At 34.9% G+C, this 19,398-nt stretch overlaps 1 protein-coding gene and 1 long non-coding RNA gene across 6 annotated transcripts in view; one reads left to right on the top strand and one right to left on the bottom strand.

The window, feature by feature from the left end:
* nrbp2b (nuclear receptor binding protein 2b) overlaps positions 1–19,398 on the top strand; it is a 34,516-nt gene that overhangs the window by 2,700 nt on the left and 12,418 nt on the right. For 4 of the 5 annotated variants that reach the window (XM_073864178.1, XM_073864177.1, XM_073864175.1 and 1 more), the window contains exons 2-5: positions 18,615–18,737; positions 18,835–18,936; positions 19,149–19,238; positions 19,327–19,367. In XM_073864178.1, coding sequence (XP_073720279.1) covers positions 18,615–18,737; positions 18,835–18,936; positions 19,149–19,238; positions 19,327–19,367 — 356 coding nt within the window. The remainder of the gene's footprint in view (positions 1–18,614; positions 18,738–18,834; positions 18,937–19,148; positions 19,239–19,326; positions 19,368–19,398) is intronic. The other variant, XM_073864176.1, reaches the window with a different exon arrangement.
* LOC129431457 (uncharacterized) lies at positions 6,587–7,821 on the bottom strand. Its single transcript, XR_012368109.1, has 3 exons — positions 7,506–7,821; positions 6,806–6,854; positions 6,587–6,719 (listed from the first exon to the last, which is right to left on the bottom strand). It is a non-coding gene; the product is annotated as an uncharacterized lncRNA (long non-coding RNA).

Raw genomic sequence — 19,398 nt, 5'->3', positions numbered from 1 at the left:
TGAAATCATGTGCAAAATAGTACATGAAGAGATGTTTGTAACTGTATGTTTCTTATTTTGATACTCTTACTTTGCATTTACTTTTTTATCAAAATGTTTCATGACACCTCATAAGTCTAATTTTGCGAGAATCACCCGTTTTTGTTTCACTGGTTAAATTCCAAACGATTTTACATTTTCTTTTGGTGTGTAAGTGTGTATAGTACATGTTAACGATATGCAAAAGGTACACATCCCAACATAAATCTCTTTTCTTGTACTACAACAAACACACGGATTGTAGGCAACAGTTTACTTCCTGGGATTGGTGATGTAGACAAGACCGACATTATCATAATTCCTCCTGCTTGGACTCAGCCTGTAAGTTAACTTCTAGCATTACATTGTGAGCGAATCTTTCAAACATGGTAAGGAGTTTTTCCGGCTGACGTCAGAGATATTCAGACCAATCACAACGTACAGATTAGCTGGCCAATCAGGGACACAGCGCTTTTCAAATCGATGAGTTTTGTAAAAAATCAGTGCGTTTCAGGCAGAGAGTGAAATCTGGAGCTTCAAAAATGTACGGTATGTGGAAAATAATGTGTTTTTAACCATAAACCATGCCAACACATTGTATTATAACAAATACACAAAATAACGTTGTTTTTAAGCAATGAAATAGGTGCTCTTTAAAATTGAACCTTAAAACATTATTTAAATTTTTTAAACACAGAGCTCAAATTCATTGCATTTTCCTGATTCTTTTGATTGCCAGAATATATCGACCATAACTATTGGCTGTTTTTAAACTATTGGCCGATAGTGTGAAAAAATGCTTTTATCGACCGATGCCGATTATTGCCCGATATATTGGTGCATCTCTAATCATAACACTTTTGAAATGGCAACTCAGTACTTTTAAAATTGACTCAAAGACTTTTAAGGATTTGGTTAGGTTTGGTTCAGTCACGTTGAATCCATAGCAAAAGTTTCCCTGTCTTGTGTAAAAATTGGAACAACATTGTAAATAAATGTCCCAGCAGGGTCAAGATCAGTCTCTGGCAGGTGCACAATAGCAGATACTGTTGGCAACACACACAGTTTGGGTCAGATCCCTCTGGAGCTCTCAAGCAGCATTCAGGCTTTGTGTTAATTAAAGCTACAGCCCACTGTTTTCTATTTGCCACTAATAGTACTGAAGATAGCTATTTAAATATCTCTCATAAGCATTCCCTTTGGTCAATTACACAGAGGGAGGTTTTTAAGCTCTATAAATTCATACTGCAAACCTTAAAGAGAGAGTAAATAAGCACGCTGTAAAAATAACACGGTCTCACACCCATGGCGTCAATATTTGACGACACTTGACCATGCGTCAATATGTTGACGCGGAGGGTATACCTTTCGCGTCATTTTTTGACGAACTGGGGACTTCAATACTATTAGGTACGCGAAATTAAACAGTTGTCACCTGGCATTGGGGTTAGGGAAAGGTTTGGGTAGGGATGTCATTATGTAAATCTAACCCTAAACCGACGCGAAAATGGTAGAAAATGGTCAGAACAGAGGAAAGAGAAGGCAACGGACTTAGTGGTGTTGAAGTCCCCGGTTCGTCAAAAAATGACGCGAAAGGTATACCCTCCGCGTCAACATATTGACGCATGGTCAAGTGTCGTCAAATATTGACGCCATGGGGTGAGACTGGGTTGGTAAAAACGTAAAAAATTTTAGAACAATAGTGTTACATATTTTAAGTTAATTCAACTTAAAAATTTTAGTTGACACAACAGTATTTACACAACTTTTTTTCGAGTTAACTAATAATTTTTAGTTGAATAAACATTTTTTTAAGGCAACAAGGTAACTTATTTTTAAAGTGTTCCTTTACAGTGCGTGTTTTACTTTATAAACATGTTTGGATTATACATGAGAAGTGGATTGACTTGTGACCTCAGTTCCTCTGGGAATGTGAAACATCTAATGTCACAACCACATTGCACTTTATGGCCATAAAACAGAAGGCTAAAATGGGATCGAATGTATTCTTTTTATTCTACATTACATTTTCATTTAATGTTACTGGTATTTATATGCAAATGAACCTTTTGTAACCTTTTACTAACTCATACAGCTGGGAATTTTAGTCCTAGAGGAGTTGTTTTCATGCAGGAGATGTTGCTATGAATCTTAAGAAGTCTAACGCTCTTACAAATGAAAGCTTGTTTTTTTTTCTCAGGCCTGACTATAGGTAATACACAGGGTGGCAATAAACCTTACTTTATAGATCTTTTTAATGAAGGTCTGTTTCGCCAGAACACATTAATGCTCCTTTAAGGAATAAGTCAAACCCGCATTGTCTATGGCTACAGAACAGAATGCCTGCAATGTATTGCTCAACAGCTCTTGATGCAATGTTAATCAAATGATTATTACTATTTTGAGATTTTATTAATTACTTTTTTCCAAGAATGTGTTTTCCTGAACTCTCATGAAAATTCTGAAGTTGTAAGAGGTTTAGTGTTTATTTTAAAAAGTTGAAATAAAGTCAACAATGCATTACAATGTTTTATCGCAAAGCAGATTTACAAGAAAGCGAAGAAAAAACTGAAATTAATAAAATATAGTATATAAAAGATATAGGGCCCTATTGTAATGAGCTAAGCGCATGATCTAAAGCGCACAGTCTAAACGGGCATGTCCGAATCCACTAAAATGGTTTGTGCGCCTAGAGCACAGTCTAAAAGGGTTGTTGCAATTCTTGTAATGAGCAATGGGTGTGTTTTTAGCATAACGTGCAATAAATCATTGTGAGTCTTATCTCCCATCCTCTTTAAAAGCCAGTTGTGCTGGCGCCATGCCAATTCTTTGTTTAGATGGCGGAATTTGTAAACTGAAAACTAAGCGGAGGAAGAAGACCACCAGTTTAAGATTGATAAAATTACATTGTTTTTATTTGTATTGAAATTGTTCTTTTTTTGTATTAAAACCTTTGGTTCTCTTTAAAAGTCGTTTTCTTTTAGCCATGGAAATAAAATTAGCAGGCTTTTAATTGCTGTAAATGTATGGATAGCCTACATGATCAGTGTAATCTCAAACAATAATTTATAAATATTAGGGCTGTCAAAATTAACGCGTTAATAACATGTTAACGCAAATTCATTTTAACGCAACTAATTTTATTAACGCCGATTAACGCAACGCGCAGTTTCTGTTTGACCCTTGGTCCAGCCCATAGTTGAATGAACAGAGACGCAGACAAATGGGATCCTGTCTAAATGATTCAAAGGTTTTCATAGAAATAAGAACATTAACCAAATCGTCTAGCAAATCCAATGCTCTAAATGCTCGTTGGACATCTGATATGATCTTTATTTATACGTCTGAGGTGTAACGTTCCCGTCCTCCTAATGCTTAATCTAATGCAAAAATGCGTCTCAATTCATTTTGGTTTCGCTTTTATGCATGACTTAGAAAATAGACTGCAGGACTTGCTTGATGTTAAAAGAGTCATTAAGAGAGATAAAGTTCGGTACCTGATTAATGTTAAAGAGTTATTAAGAGCGACAAGACTCAAAAGCGATCTCCTCACGCTGACTGACTGACATCTGAAGCGCGTGCACACAGACGCGCGAGTGTGCGACCCGGATATATAAACATCTACACAAAATTTAAGTTTTACAAATATCTGCTTTGATAAGAATTCACGCAGGTAGGATCTATAATCTATTATGTATTAAGTAAATGTTTGGTTAACTGTTGGGTAAAAATATCTGATGTGTAACATTATATTAGATCACTTAGATTTTAAGCAGTCTGTCACAATGTCAATCAAACAAAAGAAAAAAAAGTTTAACATATATTGATGATGTATGATGTTTTTGCTTTGTGTGTGCTAACTCTTATAGTTTTATCAGTGATTTTAAGGTATTGATGTGGTAATTTAATGTATGGATGTGGTAATTTTTCTGGTAGGCTAATTTAACTTCAAACAGGTGTAGTTCTGTCATATTTTGATATATTCCAACAAATCATGCATTGTTCTACACTGTAAAATGTAATAAGTTGAGTTTACTTAAAAAAGTGAGGAAACTGATTGCCTCATAATTTTAAGTAAGGTAGAGTATTGATTTTAAGTTGTCAAAACTTAACAGTACAAGTAGACTAAACTTATTAATCAAGTAAAGTTAAGTACTCTTTACTTAAAATCATTAGTTGAGATAACTTCTTTTTATTGTTCACTTTACTTGTAAATATAAGGAAACTGATTGCCTTACATTTGTAAGTAAGCTGAACTAACAAAAATGAGTAAAGCCAAAAAGCAACAAAATGAGGTTAAAACATTTATTTTAAACATGTTAACAGTGTACAAAGTAAAACATTTACACACACACACACACACACACACACACACACACACACACACGAAAGGGGTTTGTGTTCAGTCACCCATCAATCTGGATACCCAAAATGCAACAATAGACCTAAGACAGTCTTGTTTCTGTTATTACAAACACAAAGAACACACCTTGACAAACAAATTCAAAACTAGTTTTTTTTTAGTGACTGCAGTTTTGGTTTTGTATCCAGGTTGTCATGTGACTGATAAAAAATCACAAATTGCATCAACAGACCTACAGTAACAATCTTGTTTCTGCCATCAGAAACACGCAAAATACAGCTTAACTAAAACATCAAAGTTTTGCAGCAATTAAAGTAAAGTTTTTCTGGAACTTGTATCCAGGTTGACGAAAAATAAAAACCCCAAAATGCAACAGATCTACAGTAACACGAACTTGTTTCACACAAAACATACTACTTCACATTAGTATGTTTTGTAGTGATGGCAGTTTTGACTTTAGTGATTTGTGCCCCAGGGAAAGAAAAACCCTGTGAATCAACTCAAAATAAGCTGTGAAGAGGTACTCCATATTTAAAACAACGATCAGTCCAAAAACTAAACACATGGCATGTGATACTTTCTCAAGTCCATCCATGGCTGTGACACCCTACCAAATAATTGCTGTAAACCATGTGGAGAAATGTCTGTCCTCCGGCACCAGACTGAGAATTCCTATTGATAGTTGAGGTGGGTCACCATCACAGTCCTAATAAGATAGAAACGCAATATTAATATACATTCTCATAATACAAATGCAAAGTGGATGTGTCATTTAAAATTTTAAACTGTTCAAGGTGATGTTACTAGTTTTTGAAGTGACACATACATTTGTAACAGTGCTTCAGTTGGAATTGCCAATAATAATTTGGACCTTTCAGCAGAAGCTTCTTTCCTGGTGGTGCAAAAACATCATTGGAACATATTTAATTAATAATATCTTGTTAGAAAACTCTTCTATAGGTAAGGTATATTGTATAGGCAGCAGGTTGTTTTTGCAGAAATAATCCCCAACAGTTTGATCAGGACTCTGTGTCAAGCAGAGGGTCTTGTATCAAACTGAAGGGGCCCATTTCATGATAACAACCTGCTGTCTGTGCATTATCCCACTTATTATGTGGCTATTTTACTCATAAGGGAAGCAACATTAAATATTTATTTGAACTATTTTATAAGCTTATTTTTAACAAATACAGGAAAACCTGTTTATTTTCAGTTTTAAGACAAAACGTTCAAATGTCACAAACACACTATTTGGTTTAATCATTTGTAACTATAACATCATATGTTATTAAAAGACATTTGATTTAATTTTGTGTATTATTAAACTGTACCTGTCAAATTTATTTCCAGCATACGGGTTACAGCGTGCTTAAGCGGTTCTAATCTGTTTTGAATACATCTGAATGTAGTCGAAAGTGGACAGCTCAAAACGGTTTACACACTGTTAACACCTGTATTAAGCTTTGTTCACTCATAATGCGATAAACCAAAACCCATAGTGTCATGTTGATGTATTTCGCTACTGTCAGGTATACATCTCAGACTGATCTTTGAATATTTGATGTTTTGCTTTCTTAATAATGAATTTGAATTGGTTATGTAATTGGCATAAAACCTTTACCTGGCAAATAAATTATGTTTTAATTTATTCACAGCATTTATCAGAAGTTATTGATTCTCTTAATTGACGGAATAACTCAATGGCGGGGAAAGAGTTCAAAACTACAATACAAATTTCTCGCTAATAATGCAACCAAAAGTGAAAATATTACTTTATTTACACTAAATGTGTGCTCAGTTGCTTTCTTGCCCACCATTTTATTTTATCTAACTCAACCAGGCTCAACCAATCCTGAGCATGCTCACGCATAGAATTGTGGGACAAAAGGATGTGCCTTGGTGCCTTTCATTATCTTCTATTTACACAATATTTCTTTAATAATGCTAATTAAATGCTAACACAAAAATTAGGACATCTCATATTGATTAAACGAGAAGAATACTAACCATGTTTGTTTTCAGGAAGTCTGTAGTGTCTTCCGCAAGAAGGATAGCAAGACCACGGAGAACTACCGTCCACCGAGCACTGACATCAGTGATGTTCTGACAAATAATACATAAAACATTGAGATCAACAGTGAGAACAGATTACTTAAAAGTTAGCAAATGGACTTAAACTATTTAAAACAAACAAACAAAAATACTTATTAGATACTCAAGAGAGCTTTTAAACTTTTCTCTCATTCAAAATCTTCAAAAACCATGTTTAGCAAGGGATGAGAACAATTCTTGCTTGAGGTTTTTGCTTGCGACTTGGTTGTACTCCACAGTAACGTTACTATATGAAAGAAGGATAACAAAAGAAACAACATATCAAGATTTAAAAAGTTTTGACATGCCCTAAATAAAATGTGTGTTAATTACCTGACTTTCCATGAAGGGTATCCGCTCTCTTCAAAGAAACAAGCTCCTGCTAAACAATAATAATATACAATTAACATAGTATATTGATTGATAGATACTAAAAAGCAATTGTAAAAACAACATTTTTAGCATTCACTCTATAAACTTAAAACTTTTTATACAGCACATCTCTTAACATAACTTGGCATTTTAAGGTATGAAATTATTAATGTTTTTTCTCCAGAGGTGGGTAGAAACATGCTTACTGCATTACATTGACTTGAGTAACAATTTTGAAAGCACCTACTTTAAATGTGCTATTTTACCTTTTATAAGCAGTTCTAAGCATTTTCATGTAGTTTATTATTATAAACCACACCAACACGAATTATAAACTCACTACTTAAGCAGTTTTTCCATTGCATACTTTTACTTTTACTCAAGCAGTTATTACTATAAGGCTTAACTTTAACTAACTTTTTATATAATTAAATTTGTACTCAATCTACCTCTGCATATTAGTTACTTATGTCTGTTGAACGAAAATGTTTATCTTTAAACATACATGATTAGCAGTTGTTGAATTGCTAATTGTGATCAAATAGCATGCATCAGTTTTATTATTACTGACAAAATATTACTGTTTACAAACTGTGATTGTAATATTGCGATAAAAATTTAGCAATTAAAAAATAAAAATGATATATAAGCACAAACTTACCTCCTCATGCTCTCATCCGACCATGTGCTGTTGTCGTCTTCTTCAGTTAACCACTCAGTTAAGCCACCACTTACTCCTTGGGAGCATTACTGCCACCTACTGTGCAGTCATCCTTTTTGAAAATACTTGAAATTTTAAGTTGAGCTAAATTAATCTTTTAAGTTTAATCAAGTTGACTTGAGTTTGCATAGAAAAAAGTTGGGATTACTTAGTTAAACTAAGTAAGGTTAACAAACTTAATTAAATAAGTTAAGTTTACTTAATCTTTTTAGTAAGCTCAGCTATTACATTTTACAGTGTATGTTTTAATAGAGAATGTCAAAATATGAACAACTATTTTTTTGAAAATTTGCTAATTTCGACTAAATTTGACAGCACATGTCACAAATGATGCAGCATCAAATAAAAATGGAGAAAGAAAATTCTTCTTAAAGGAAAATGCATATACAAAACAATGGCTTGATGGTTCTGTTAAAAATGTAAACAGGCTGTTGTTAACATACATTTCCATAAAGCATCTATATATGTATATATGACCAGAGTATTAAAAACCTGAAAAGTGTTAAATTAGGGTAAATTTAGAACGGATAAAAATGTGCGATTAATTTGCGATTAATCGCGAGTTAACTCATGAAATCATGCGATTAATCTAGATTAATTTTTTTAATCTATTGACAGCCCTAATAAATATGCAAGAAAAGGTTTCAAAATACTTTATTTGTAACAAACAGGAGATGAAGAATTTACAAACGCGTGGAGAGCCGAAACGTTTCAGCACTCGGACAGCACTATGAGTGCTTTGAAGAGCATTACATAAAATGTCATCATATACAATAAATCCGTGGGGTCGCATTAAAAAATAAATAAATGCAATATTAAGCACTTAAAAAAAAGCATTCTTACCAGGCTACAGGTGGTGCAGCTCTTCACGCCATCTAAAATCCTGTAAACTGTCCACATTTATGTCCAAGAGACTCAATATAAAATTTTTACATTTTAATCCTTTAATTTTTCATATTTAAAAACGTTTGTATGCTGCTTCGCATCCATGCGTATAAAAAGCAAATGCGCGTTGTAGTCCCGTTTATAGGCGCATATTACTAACGCGCTCATTAAATAACAATAACAATATTGCGCCATTGACTTTAGACTTTAGACCAGGTTTTAGTTGCCTTAAAATAGCAATGCGCCAACAATGTGCCCATTGGGGCAAAAATGGGCACAAAAGCATTTGCTATTTACACAACGTGACGCTGGATGTGAAAATGATGACTGCGCCGGGCTGAAACTAGCAAAAAACACTTTAAGTAACGCATTACTTTATAAATGTACACATTAATATTTGAGTTACTTTTTTAAAAAAGTAATGCGAGTTACTTTTCAGTTTAATTAATTCCATTTAAAAATAAAATAATGTACTGAATTAAACTGAACACATTAACATAGAATTACGCACTCTGTGCGCCTGAGCGGGAACAGTTTGAGTCAGAAACGGAGATGGCAGGTCAGAGCTTGACATTTTTGCTATCATGTGTTTTGCGCTGCATTGCGCCACATTGCGACAGGTGTACACTGTAAAAAACAACCTATAGAATTTACTCAATAAAATTGTTGTAACAATTTGCACTCACTTTGTTTGAGTAAATTATATCCTATATATTTGAGTAAAGAGTACCTAAATTTAATTACTATGATAAACTAAAAAAAATTAGGTAAGGTCTACCTATTTTTTTCATAACTAATTATTTATAAAAAATTAATAACATTAACCCTATTGGTATTAAGCAACAGATCTATTAAATTATTATTAATAATGATTAGCTATTAAGAAACATTACATATAACTTATTCAGAGAGGGTTGAATAAGAAAATAGTCATACACAAGATTGCATAAATTGCTTTATTGACCAAATAACATTCTGTAAACATTTAAAACTAATTAATGGAAGTACATGTATTTCAAGTGAAATACAACATATCATAGTTTTACATAAAGCTTCTTGAACATATTATTTCATAAAAAAAATAAACCAAAGTCTTCATGAGATGTTAAAAAATAATTAAAAGCAAGATTCCTAAATACTGTTCTTCACGTTATCATTAGAAAATTAAAGAAGACAATAATATGAGAGGAAAACTGATCTCGTTTACCTCAGAAGACTAGCATGCTATATCGATACAAACAAACATTTCAACTTAATTTAAAACTTAAGTGCAAAAATACAACTTTATATTAGCTACAGTACATATAACTCACAGTACACGTGCATAAAACATTGAACACTAACAAGAACATACTTACATTCAATTTTAAGTGATTCAACTTCATATACAAGTTACATATATAACATATGAACCGAAATACTTTTTTGAACAGACATTAAATTAAAAAGCCCATGGAAAGGCAACGTTAATGATAAATCCGTAAGTGATAATAATATTAATAAAATGGCTTCATAAATGGATCCCTTCTAAAACAAAACTCAATATATTAACAGATAAATGCAAGAAAACTTTTACAGTAATTATCTAGCATCGACAGCTTTACCGTTGTTTGTTTGTCTGCTCGACGCCCTCCCGTCTGTATATCGTACATCAACCGTCCGTTGCTCTCTCTCGTCACGTGGCTTGCTCAAGTTCAACCACTCATATTGAGCAGCTCCGCTGTTCACGAGATTCAGACATGTAAATAATAATAATGGAAGTTAATATTTTAATCATAAATATGGATTTTTATTCGTATTCGCAGGTGCAAGAACTGGGCAATGTTTCAAAGCTAACCTGACTGACATTCTATCAATCTGTCACTCGATAACAGAGACAGAGAAGCACGCATATGACTAAACTTCTGGTAGATTTTACCGTTAAACAACTTAACATTTCCATTCATGATGATATCAACAAGTTAAAAAAAAAATACCTGTCAACAAACCGCAGTTCTCCCGCCGAAATGATATGAAAAATGGTGACTCGAGTCCCGCCTGGATGTTGATTCATGCGCACTTTGCGGTGCTAAGGCCAATATTTTGGGGTATATGTTACTTATTTTTTTAGTATTGCAGTTATTACTGTTAAAAATTGGATAGTGAAGGTAGAATATACCCATAATTTTTTATTTTACTTGGTAGCTTATATACTTAGATTATAACTAATTTTCATGGGTTAAATTTAACACCCTCCAGAGTAATTTTTTTACAGTGTATGATAAGGCCCATAGTATTATCTAAAATTTGATTGTCCTCATAAATAGATTATAAACTAATAAATGGTATATACTTTTTCATACTCATATTATATGTTAAATAACAGCCAGTGTTGGGTCTGATCTCTTTCAGGCCTTGCAGGTGCTTTTATGATAACAAAAATGTCAAGCTCTGGCCCTGAAATCTCCGTTTCAGACTCAAACTGTTCCTGCTCAGGAGCACAGAGTGCGTTATTCTACGTTAATATGTTCAGTTTAATTTAGTACATTATTTTATTTTTAAAATTGAATTAATTAAACTGGAAAGTAACTTGGATTACTTATTAAACAAGTAACTCACATATTAATGTGTATATTTATAAAGTAATGCATTACTTTACTCATTACTTCAAAAAAGTAATATTATTACGTAATGCGTGTTACTAATGTGTTACCCCAACACTGATAACAGCTATCATATTAAACTAGACATGCTTTCCATCTTACATGAAAATGGCCTTTAAAAGATATAATATTAATGTAAACATTATATAAGAGCCGCAATTTAATCATCAAAATCAATTTATTAAACCTTACATATTACAAAAAGTCAAGAGATGGCATCCAATATATAGCCTAACATACAGGCCAAATTGCAGTACAGTATTTGCTTTAGCAGTGTTTTGGTTATGTATCCTGTAATCCTCTAATTTGATAGTGGATTAGGTGTAATTCCTTGTGATAATCCCAAATAGCCCATATTACATTTATATAACATTTATTTATTTGGCAGACGCTTTAATCCAATGTGACCTCCAGTGCATTACAAGGTAGGCCTATACATTTTATTAGGATATCGGTTCACTGGGTTTGAACCCACGCAATGCTATACCACTGAGCTACACAGATATAGCTGTTATAGAAACAAACCAATCAGACCATGCAATGTACTAAGCCTGCATCCCAATTCACCGACTATGCCCTAAAGTATGTACTGTTTTTGTCATGGAAAAGTATGGACATTTGAGTACTTTAACAGAGATAGGACACAATCCCATTCGAACTTGGATGCAGGTTGAGCGTTTTACTAAAAGGGAAACTAGTAAATGTTTTACCAAACATGAATGAAAGTAGGGCTGCTGGTGTTGAATCTAAATCTTACAGACTGACCTTTGAGACTTAGATAATGTTTCCATTGAAAGCTATTCAATACTTTATCCAAATTCCAGGATTATTAATATTGATTTCCTTCCATACTGGTGTTAAAGACCTAAAAATGTCAATACACATCAGTGACTGAACACTGTCAGACAAAATGCTCAAAATATATTCCCGCTGTCACTGCAGCTGTACCTTGGGGTTCATATTTTGACCAATTTTTTTTACAACAGTGTATATAGCTCATATAGCTAAGGCATTGTGATAGCAGCACAGGTCATGGGGTTGAACCAAGGGAACACACATGCTGATAAAAAATGTATATCTTGCAAGTCGCTTTGGAAAAACGGATATGCATGAAAACATTGAACACTAATCTGATATGTAGGATGATCTGATGTAAGAAATCTCATGTGCTTTTCGTGTAGTATTATGGACTCGTTTTAGGATATTTTTATGTGCACATGCTTGCATAGGCGCAGTTCCAAATTTACTTTTGACACCTTACCAACTGAGAAAACACACGCGAGCTGAGTTGATTTTCTCTGCAAGAGCAAGAAGATTTTTGCAAATGTTTGCTACTGAAGCTACACGTCTGATGTTTTAAGCTACCCTTTCTGAAAAGTTGATCTATTACAGAACCTGGTGTTACTTGCTAAATTCGGTCCTGAACAACACTGGACACAATGACCTTGAAAGTCACTGGAGCAATCAGTTGTGCTGAGAGGTTTATGACTTCTCGTTCATAGTGTGAACAGATGATTTGTTGTTGTTGAAATAATCTGTTAACAAGTCTATATTGTTAATTTCCAATATAATATAAGTAGGAGAGGTGATCAGTGGGCACCTTTTGCTGAATTATTTGCTTATAAAGACTTTTCACAATCGTTCACCTAGGAAAACACCTGTTTAGAGATTAGTATTTACATTTATTTATTTAGTACACACTTCTAAAGCGACTTACACATGAGAGAGCATTTAGCATTTTATCTATATTTGATGGTTTGTTTGATTAATTGATTAATAATGGTTAATAAATGCCAAAAAATATAGCAAGGGTATAACAGCATGAAAATTGAAAAATGAAAATTAGCCCATATTTTTAGACAGAGTTTTGCATTTGTGCTTGGGAGCGTACCTACCAGCAAACAAGGGTACTACTACATGCTTATTTAAAGGAACACGCCAACTTTTTGGGAATTTAGCTTATTTGTCGTATCCCTCTGAGTTAGATAAGTCAATACATACCTTTTTCATCTCCGCGCGTTACTCTGTCTGACACACCCCCCGCTAGCCTAGCTTAGCACAAAGACTGGAAGTAAATGGCTCCAGCTAGCATACTGCTCCCAATAAGTGACAAAATAACGCTAATATTTACCTATTTATGTTCCGTGATTTTGACCTTATTTGTACACGCTGTGACTATACAAATCACAACATATAAATACAAAAATATAAATATTCTTCGCGACATTTCCTAGAATAGCGTTTTTAAAGGGACACTTCGCCCATTTGCATTAAATTTTGGATAGTTAGAACCCAAGTCATGTTTTTGAATGGTCGTGCATCATTTCCTCAGTTGCCGCTGAGACAGGAGAAATACAGTGTTGCACTTCCTTCTTTCAATGATGTTAAAATCATAATTTTGCATCATTGAAAGAAGGAAGTCCAATATCTTTGTTGAGGAGGTGAGACTACAAACACCCATTTTCTCGGTCAGATAGGCACCAAATTCTAAATGTATGTTACATTTTGACTACAAATATGACGCACTTTCAATAAATATTAATGTTTCTACGGGTGAAATGCTCCTTTAATGCTACTTCTTCTGTGGCACAATTGGAGTTTCTGTACGAGAGCGCCCTCTGGCTTTTGGATGTGGCGGCATTTCACCGTGATTCATTCATTGAAAAAACACGCATTTGCACGATTAATCGTTACATCCCTAGTATGGACTTATCTAACTCTGAGGGATACGGTGAATAAGCTAAATTCTCAAAAAGTTGGCGTGTTCCTTTAAGATTAGCAAGAGATTGAGGCTTCATGGTTTTCAAATATAGTTTAAATAAATTAAAACTATTTTAGCTATACATTTCTAAGTCTACCCATTAAAATATTAAGATTAGACAAATAAAATATGGATTTTCACAATTCTATTTCATATTAATAGGTCAGACTATGGACTGGGGGGGCAGTGCCCCCCTTGCACCCCCAAACTCTGCCTATGTATTTTACTCACCCTAATATTAGGTGTATATGACTTTCTTTCAGTCAAACACAGTCAGAGTTATATTAAATAGTTTCTTGGCTCTTTTCAGCTTTATAATGGCATTGGATAGTGCCCCATTTTAAATGTGCGGTTATTAAATGTCTTACAAGGTGAAGCTATAGGTTATTGTAAGGAAACTTTTATATTTCAAGACTTATAAACTATGGGCCACACATATTCACGAGTGACCCAACATTACAAAACCTATTAAGACATTTTAGACATTTTTTTTGGGGGGGGGTGAACTATTCCTTTAAGACTTTTGCACAGAACTGTATTATAATAGCAAATGATGCATGAAGTAAATACATTTGTTAGATTTTTTCCCACTGTCTGATGGCAGTTTGGTCTTAAATCCAGGTCACCCATGGTCCTGATTCAAGCCTCCTGGGTGTTTTGGTTGAGAGCTCACGCTGGGGCTGTTTTCTGGTTGAAAGAGGATAGACTTTGACCTCAGTGTCTAGACAAGTGAGGACAATATTACTCATCCACAAAGCTCTTAATAAAGTCCTGCAGTCAGATAGTGGCCTGCAGGAGATTTTTTGCCTTTTTATTCGTCAGCCTTTAAAGTTAGACATAGTCGCTCTCTTAAAACACGCTGGGTTGTTTCAAAACATAGCTAAGTGTAATATAGACAAACCCAACCCGTTGGTTCATATTTTACCCAAACATGGGTTGAAACATTAATAGCTTGTCTTTGTATAAAGTTCGGCAGAGCATTGCGTTAGCAGCGCAAAGGTTTGTGGGTTCGATCCGCAGGGAACACAAATACTGCTTTAATGAACCACAAGTTAAATGCATGTGAATGTAAGCCATTTTTACAATTAACCTGACACGTGAATAATTGTTAATGCTTTACTGAGAAATTAAAGACAATGCTTTGTAACTATAAGAATAGATTTGTGTGGGTTTATGTGTTAAAGTAGTTTAAGAGGACAGATATAATTATAGCTTTAGTTTAACTTTTATACTGAAGAATAGCAGAATAGATTTTCATGCATTTAAAGCTGCTTGCCTACAGGCTGATTTTCAGTTTGTACCTAATTGTTATTATTCTGCTGAATAATTGCTGATCGTTAAATTCGATGCTTATATGTGCCTTTCCAATAATATTTATTTAACTGTTTAACATTCAGTGTTCTTATGTAAGAGCAAAGGATTGTGGGTAATCCATACAAATCAGGGCTCAGACTGGCATTCCGACTGGTGTTTCCCTTTCATGAAGTTAGAGGATCAGCCGGCTGAACCCAATGCACCTTTTAATACTTAAGAAACATATTTGAGCTGTGAAATACACAACATGTACTGTTGAAGCAGCTTCTTCCTGTATGCTTGTTTGTAGTGATGCCATCGTTCTGGGTAATGATGCATCGTTAAGCGAACTATAAGCTGAACTGTATTGGTAATGACAGAACTTGCGACCATAGTTGCTTTTGGGAAACGCATCCTTTTTAGCTAACACATTTTGAAAGCATGTATGTATTTTTATTTAGTGTGTGAGGATGATATATTTCAGGTCTGGGCTGTATTCCCAGATCGTGATTCAAAGCTTCTGATGTGTCAGACGATTACGTGGTTCCTCACAGCCGTAAACAGCTTATCACTGAAAACAAAGCATCTTTTTTGTATTCAAATCTTATATAAATGATTTAGGTCACTATAAAAAAATGCTGGGTTGTTAACCAATGGTTGTGTAAAATATGGACAAGCCTAGCCTCTGGTTTAAATTCACCTAGAAAATGTCCATAATTGACCCAGGCATGGGTTAAAACAACCCAGCATAGGTTTATTTAAATGCAATGGTTATGTGTTTCGATACAACACATTATAAACACATTCAACATTAACTAATTAAAATCTTATCCTGAAATGATCCACATAAACTCTGTTAAGATAACTAGCCGTGTTGATATGGTTGTGTAATAGGCATTATGTTTATTTTCATTATATATTTAGAAACAGCCCACTTAGCACTGAGCACAACCAAGAGGGCTACTGTTACTGTAAAACCTCTAATATAGGGGACCTTATTTTGGCTTTCTGCATATTTAATTCAACCACTGAGCTTATATTAGATTGAGATGTTTCCTGGCAGATGTCATATAGACATTTCTGTCTGTCTACCTGTCTGTCTACTTTACTATATGTCTATATGTCTGTCTATCAATCTGCATATCTGTCTGTCTGTCTGTCTGTCTACCTAACTATCTGTCTTTATGTCTGTCTGCCTGCCTGTCTGTCTACCTTTTTGTATCTGTCTGTCTGTGTACCTTACTATCTGTCTGTCTGTCTGTCTACCTAACTATCTGTCTGTCTGTCTGTCTGTCTGCCTCTGCTGTTTGTCTGTATGTCTGTCTGTCTGTATTATGTCTGTCTGCCTCTGTCTGTCTATCTCTCTGTCTGTCTGTCTGTATTATGTCTGTCTGCCTCTGTCTGTCTGTCTATCTCTCTGTCTATCAATCTGCATATCTGTCGGTCTGTCTACTTAACTATATGAGTGTATGTCTATCTGTCTGTCTGTCTGTCTGTCTGTCTGTCTGTCTGTCTGTCTGTCTGTCTGCCTGCCTGCCTGTCTAGCTGTCTGTCTACCTGTTTGTGTCTGTCTATCTGTCTACCTAACTGTCTGTCTGTCTGCCTCTGCTGTTTGTCTGTCTGTCTGTATGTCTGTCTGTCTGTATTGTGTCTGTCTGTCTGTCTGTCTATCTGTCTGTCTATCTCTCTGTCTATCTATCTGTCTGTCTGTATACCTAATTATCTGTCTGTCTGCCTTTGCTGTCTGTCTGTCTATCTGTCTGTCTATCTCTCTGTCTATCTATCTGTCTGTCTGTATACCTAATTATCTGTCTGTCTGCCTCTGCTGTTTGTCTGTCTGTCTGTCTGTCTGTCTGTATTATGTCTGTCTGTCTTTCTGTCTGTCTGTCTGTCTGTCTATCTGTCTGTCTATCTCTCTGTCTATCTCTCTGTCTGTCTGTCTGTTTGTCTCTCTACCTAACTATGTCTGTATGTCTGTCTATCAATCTGCATATCTGTCGGCCTGTCTACTTAACTACATGACTGTATGTCTGTCTGTCTGTCTGTCTGTCTGCCTGCCTGCCTGCCTGCCTGTCTTTCTGTCTACCTAACTTTCTGTCTGTATGTCTCTCTATATGTCTGTCTGTCTACCTTACTATCTGTCTGTATGTCTGTCTGTCTATCTACCAAACTGTCTGTATGTCTCTCTATCTGTCTGTCTATTTGACTATCTATCTGTCTACCTACCTACATACCTACCTGTTTGTTTGTATCTATCTGTATGTCTGTCTGTGTACCTTACTTTCTGTCTGTCTGTCTGTCTGTCTGTCTGTCTATCTATCTATCTGTATGTCTGTCTACCTTACTATCTGTCTGTATGTCTATCTGTCTGTCTGTCTGTCTCTCTGTCTGCCTAACTGTCTGTTTATCTGTCTACCTAACTATATGTCTGTATGTCTGTCTATCAATCTGCATACCTGTCTGTCTGTCTGTCTACTTTACTTTATGTCTGTATGTCTGCCTATCTGTCTGTCTGCCTGTCTGCCTGTCTGTCTACTTTACTTTATGTCTGTATGTCTGCCTATCTGTCTGTCTTTATGTCTGTCTGTCTGTCTGTCTGCCTGTTTGTATCTATCTGTCTGTCTGTCTGTCTGTCTGTCTGTCTGTCTGTTTGCTTGCCTGTCTACCTGTTTGTATCTGTCTGTCTGTATACCTTGTTATCTGTCTGTCTGTCTGTCTGTCTACCTACCTAACTATATGACTGTATGTCTGTCTGTCTATCTATCTGTCTGCCTGCTTGTCTGTCTACCTAACTATCTGTCTGTATGTCTCTCTGTCTGTCTGTCTACCTTACTATCTGTCTGTATGTCTGTCTGTCCATCTACCAAACCATCTGTCTGTATGTCTCTCTATCTGTCTGTCTATCTGCCTATCTATCTGTCTACCTACCTATACCTATCTATCTACGTATCTGCATACGAATAGTGCAATTAAAAGATAAATGTAAGGTGTATGTAGTGCAAAATTACAAGGAATATATATTATGGTACATAAATCTAAAAAAACAAGATTAAAAATAAAGTGTAAACAAAGATATACAATAAATAAATAAATAAATAAAAGAATAAGGACATATTGATTTTACAAGTAGCTATTAACCTCTCTCTCTCTCTCTCTCTCTTTCTCTCTCTCTCTCTCCCTAAAACATTAATGAAACTCCACCCCTAAACCTAACATCACTGTGCTACAAGCATATAGCAACATATATGAGATTATTTCAAATATTTCAAATTGATTAAACCAAATGCTTATTCACCTTTGGACTTGGAGCTAATTCATTTTGTGTCTATATGTTTATATATGTTTTTAATGGAAAATGAGCTTTACCTTGTAATGTATTGTTAGGTTACTTCTATAAAAACAAATGCAATGTGTATTGTGTAATGAGCTGAGTGTTTACTGAAAGTGTTTGTTTGTCTCCCCCTGCAGGTGAGTCAGGGAAATGTTCCCGGTGTGGAGAGCGCATCTCTTGCCATGGACACTGAGGAAGGCGTGGAGGTGGTGTGGAATGAAGTTCTCTTCCAGGACAAGAAGATCTTCAAGTCAGTAGAGGTGAGGATGTTCTCATGTCTGAATATATTTCTGTAGTCCATGAGCGTGTTTTAGTCAAATATTCTTGTGTATGTATTTTTTGTGTGAATTTATTTAGGAAAAAATGAAGGAGATGTTTGAGAACCTCATGCAGGTGGACCACCCCAACATTGTCAAATTTCACAAATACTGGCTAGACATCGGGGACAACCATGCACGGGTAAATCAAAGTCGCACATGCAGCTAGTAGTACTGTTTTATTATTTTTACATTATTTTTAAACAACTTTTCACTATACATAGCGCAGGAAAAAAACACAACACTGAAACACCTTCATTAGCTGTTGGCCACACTTGAATTAAAGATTAATCAAATCGCAACATTACTAGTACTAGTTTTCAGTAAAGAGTATGTTTTTACTTGTGTATACAGGTAGTGTTCATCACAGAATACATGTCATCTGGCAGCCTCAAGCAGTTTCTGAAGAAGACCAAGAAAAACCACAAGACTATGAATGTTAAGGTTGACCTATAACTCAACTTTTTTCAACTTTTGTGAACTGTGTAAACGTGATGCAGTTTCATGATATTTCTGCGCATTTGTATTTCAGGCCTGGAAACGTTGGTGCACACAGATTCTCTCTGCTCTCAGGTGACATCATCTTTAACACACTAGATTTCTT

The sequence above is a fragment of the Misgurnus anguillicaudatus genome, chromosome 25, assembly GCF_027580225.2.
Source record: "Misgurnus anguillicaudatus chromosome 25, ASM2758022v2, whole genome shotgun sequence".
Lineage (NCBI taxonomy): Eukaryota > Metazoa > Chordata > Actinopteri > Cypriniformes > Cobitidae > Misgurnus > Misgurnus anguillicaudatus.
Note: the sequence above shows the minus strand (reverse complement) of the source record. Positions and strands in the feature narration are given on the sequence as shown.